Raw genomic sequence first — 4,788 nt, 5'->3', positions numbered from 1 at the left:
CACTGTTGTCCTAAGTTCTAGCTAACGGAACATTGCGCACTGATGACACCTTGTTACTTGGAATGGTACTGCACCGAATTGGCCTGTTGGTGCTGATGAGCAAAACCATAAGCTAGACTGCTATTCACTCTACGATAGTTCAATGAGAACACGAGTTTTTGAACATCTATCTATGGTTGATAACTCCGACATTTGAAGGCATGCCTATTTAATGCCTATTCTGAGGGGGTATTTTAGTAGTTTTTAGTCATTATATGCGTCATGCAAGCTGGACATTTACAACCTAGATGTACCCTCTATGGAAAAAGAACCCCCATAAAAATTACTACCTACCCAGTACCTAGTCCCCCCCCCCTCAAACAATACGGTACATACCCAGTACCTACTATAATAATAATAAACCATGACAGGACACAGATATTTGACGGCAAATGCAGGTTTATTCAGACTAATTAAAAGTGACAAAACGATCTCTTAACTTGGAAAACGTGGCTATAATGTTGTTATGATTTAAAAAAAAAGCTAATATTGGTGAATGCTGATCACTATATGTACTTCCAGGACTCGAAATACCAATGTGCAATGTGCAAAATCAACATAATTTTCAAGATTTATACTTAAAAATATTTTAAATGTAAAATTTGGCACCTGGAGCAGGAGGGGGAGGGGGGCGTTGCAGGCAAAGAAGCAAAAATTACTTGGGATTGACGCCCCCAGCCCCAAGGACAGACAACACTTCTGAAACGTAAACAACAGCAGCTTCTTGACTAATTTGCTTCATCTTTTTTTTTTGCCAATGTGCAATCTTCAATTTTTTTGTCAATGTGCAATCATCATCCTTGTTTTGACTTTTCTAACTTTTCTTTCCTTTTGGACTCTTCAGAACTATCGATTGATATTCAAATAAGTGAAGAGTCTTTACTTATTTGCATATCAATCAATAGTTCTTCCTTATAAATCTTCCATTCTCCTGCAGTCTCTTAGTGTCACTGACGAAAGGTACCTAAAACGTCTGACCGTTTCCAAAATAACATACAGTTGCTTAAGTAACTGTTTTTTGGCTTACCTTATTATCTGGATGTCTAACCTTTTTGAACATCATTTGGTTTTAAATTGAACCTAAAATTTTTGTCAATGTTCAATTTTGCACCTACCTGAAAAAAAGGATTTCGAGCCCTGACTACGCAAAGGAAGTCATACAGTAAGGAATACATGTAGCCAGAAACCCTGGCACTGTGCCTACGCTAAACCTTCTTGGTTTCATGTTTGGTCAGCAAAATAATTTTTCCTTTGCAGACGAATTCTTTTCCAACACAAAATTTCAAAACTACACTGTACAGTCGGGATGTTTTCCTTACTTATGCAAATACGCTTTGCTGAAGTGTTATGTACAAACATTACGGGCTTGGCGCAGGCGCAGTAAGTTCTGCTGACGTGCTGAATGAACACATGTTAACCAGACGTTGCCTTGCTTTACTAACATAACCGGAAGTTGATGTGTGATGTTTACTATCAACAGCAGCTCACCGATATTCAAGTATACAAGTTTACCATTTACATCGATTTTGATGAAGGTTATGGATTGATGTAAACTGATTTAACGCCATTTGAACACATTTTACTTCATAATTACCAATATCTCAACTCATACATTACTTTCTTTTAAAACAAATAACATCTTGGGTATACATAATCCTTATCAGGTGCATAATACCGGTATCTCAACCATCAACTGAAGATGTTGTTGCTTTCAATTTGGAATGAACAAAAAGGCTTTCTTAGTCTGACAGTTACCTTTTGCACATGTTAATCAACATACTTGTTATGTTATGATTCTGTAATTATGATGGTTGAAACACAAGTAGACCTGAGTGCTACAAACGGGCAACATGGTGACGAGATATCAGACAACTGTCATCATTGAGTAACCATGATGCCAACTAGTACATAATTCATAACTAATGAATTGATTAGATTAAATGATAAGAATGGATTAAGAACACCATAAAGCCCGTGTCATAACAAGGTAATCACACCATCGAATAGCGTAAGTTGGTTCATGGTTTAAATCTTGCATGCGCAGTGTAAAATGTTAAAGGCTTTTGAGACGTAACAAGACACTCCTGGACATGGTCTCGGATTTGGTGTAGACAAGAACTGATTACAAGTTACATCGATCACAGTAAGAGACCCAAATACACACAAAAACAGTTACTCAGTGACTAAATAAAAAATCAGAAGATGCTACTGTAATAGTCTGACAGTTTTCAAAATTATCCAGTTGCTTGCGAAACTGCTTAATTGCGTGAAACAAAGTTTTTGATTCACAACCACTTTTTAACAATTACATCGAAACGTCGGTTCTTGCTAATTAAAAAAATGTGGTTGTAAATAAATGATTTTGCTATTTATTCAGTTACCACCCGGATCGAATTCACGGTTATTTGCATTTGTGTTTTTAGGTTAGTGGTCTTCAACTTTGACCTCGTGCATGCGCAGTTCAAACCATGAACAGGCTAATTTTTCACAGACATGTAGTTCACGTAGCCGCAACAAAATAGCCAAGGTATGAACCAGCTACGACCGGGTTCCTATTGTACAAGGTATATTCATATATTCTTAAGTTTTCCTACATACAATGTAGGGGCATGTTAAACACGTTCGCATAAATGAATTTTATAGTATGTTTCTTTGATGCGTTTTATCGGTAGTAGCTTTGGATACAATTTGTAGCCAGATATTGTTAAATCGATTGAACGTTAAGTTAGTCCACTTCAAAAATGCTTCAGTTAGTAAATAATCAGAAAAATGTTTGTGTACGGTTGTCCCGACATTGTATTGCAGTTGCCGTCGTACCAATTGAATCTGAAACAACCCAACGTTCCTGACACAAGGCTTCTTCATCATGTTTTGGTGTTAATAAGCAGACAATTACTGAACATTCATATACAATGTATTTTGGCTATCGTTTGCAGCTTGAATATCATAATTTTGGACAAAGAAACTGACAATACTTTGTTCATTTTGTGTGATTCAAAATAAGTCACGATTGTTTTTTTAAACCGTGATTTCAACATCTTCCAGTCCAGCTCTCGACACTTGATTAAAAGACGCTATTTGTACATACTTAGGGAAAAACAGATGGACGTTTACTCTGGTGAAGTCATGGACTAAAGGTTGTATCAAACTCAAAGGGCTTATATATAATTACTATATTCTACATTATCTCATTTCTAGGATACCAACTCAGTGATGTTTCTTCACTAATCAAACGATGTCGGCAGAAAAATGGAGATGGCAGATGGAAAATATAAATTTTGTTCGTTCTTGAATGGAGCATGCAGAGTGTTTTGCTACGCAGAAAGTAAATTTTGAAAGACATTAAATCCTTATCCTAGAAATGAGATAAATGATTGAACAGCGGCCCTTACTGAATCTCATACGCGTTGCTTCGGTCTTGAAGATCTTTGCAGATGTCCTACACGCCTGCAGAGAGGAGAACAAAATTGAACGTCAGAAACCTTATTTTTGAAGCAACTTTAAGAAGTTTAAAGCAATGAGGACAAGTAGGATACATATGACCTTCAAAACTGCTAAACACAACGAAACAAAGCTGAGTGAGGGAAAAAGCTGTATATAGGGACGAGGCTTACCGAAGACTTTCACCTCGCACAGGGTCAGGGTGCGGCCGCTTCCTTGCAGAGCTACTCCGACGTACCGGCCCTGCAGACCATTGCACGGCACGGACTTGTAGTCCCCTGATACGGACTGTTGGCCGCCACAGGTTGGGTTACTCGTTACGCTCGTGCTGTGACCGACGTGCACATAGAAGGGGTTCAGCCTATCGCTGCAGCACTCGTCGACACGGTTGAACACATCGACGGCGAAGATTGTACGGGTACTTCCCAGATCCACCCGCCACCATGGGTTGCTTTGGGTGTGTGTATGTGTGCACGAGTAGTGCCATACAATGCCGTCTGTGATCCCATCCACAGCTTTTGAGGATGTTAGGCCGTAGCCGGTGCTGGATTGTGCTGTGCTCCGGCGCCTTGCAAGGTTGGTAACTCCTACATAAAAGAATAAGCATCATTTTTTTTAACTCGGAGACATTAACTGTGAAAATTGTGGGAACGTGTTTTCTGCGCGTGAAAAATTTGTGCGCGTGTGAAATTTGTGCGCGTGAAAAATTAATTTCCTAAAATACGTCAGAAAATGTGCAGAACAAAATTCTAATAGACAGAAAAACGTGATCCCGTGATATAATTTTCCATTTGTCAGCCATGGTCTTTGTTTTAAAAACTACTGATTCTGTAGGTCCCCTGGAAATAAGGTACTTTGCAAATCATTTAGAAATTGCTTAAATCTGTCAAAAATACAATAAAATATTAAACGTATATGGTTTTCTTATGTAAAATGTAACAACTTGAGGCATTTCTCCAATCTATAAGCTAAATTTTATATGTTTTCAAGGTACATTGTTTCACGCGCAGATGTCAACCTTTTTTGCGCGTGAGAACTAAACATTTGTAAATCACTAAAAAATTGACAGAAACTGTTTTGTATTCTGGTGTGGACAAATATGATACCCAATTGTATTTTATGTCATCTCAGTTAACAAACACAAGTTTGAGACTTTAATCCCTTGGGAGTTTAATCCTTTGGGAATCATGATTTGCATAAATGTACTGTTTTAATATTAAAAACACCTGGCAGTTACCTACAGAATTAGTAGTTCTTTAACCCTATCTAGACCGGGCTTTTTTGAGCAAGATTTGACCGGGGGGGGGG

At 38.1% G+C, this 4,788-nt stretch overlaps 1 protein-coding gene across 1 annotated transcript in view; it reads right to left on the bottom strand.

Moving 5' to 3' along the window:
* Positions 1-3,421: 3,421 nt before the first annotated feature.
* The window catches only part of LOC109472774 (fucolectin-like), a 3,837-nt gene continuing 2,470 nt past the window's right edge, over positions 3,422-4,788 (bottom strand). Inside the window, exons 3-4 of the mRNA XM_019772629.1 lie at positions 3,654-4,067; positions 3,422-3,486 (exon numbers count right to left, since the gene is read on the bottom strand). Coding sequence (XP_019628188.1) covers positions 3,479-3,486; positions 3,654-4,067 — 422 coding nt within the window. The 3' untranslated portion in view covers positions 3,422-3,478. The remainder of the gene's footprint in view (positions 3,487-3,653; positions 4,068-4,788) is intronic.

The sequence above is a fragment of the Branchiostoma belcheri genome, unplaced genomic scaffold (assembly GCF_001625305.1).
Source record: "Branchiostoma belcheri isolate BF01 breed outbred unplaced genomic scaffold, Haploidv18h27 scaffold281, whole genome shotgun sequence".
Lineage (NCBI taxonomy): Eukaryota > Metazoa > Chordata > Leptocardii > Amphioxiformes > Branchiostomatidae > Branchiostoma > Branchiostoma belcheri.
This window is presented reverse-complemented; position numbering and strand designations above follow the sequence as displayed.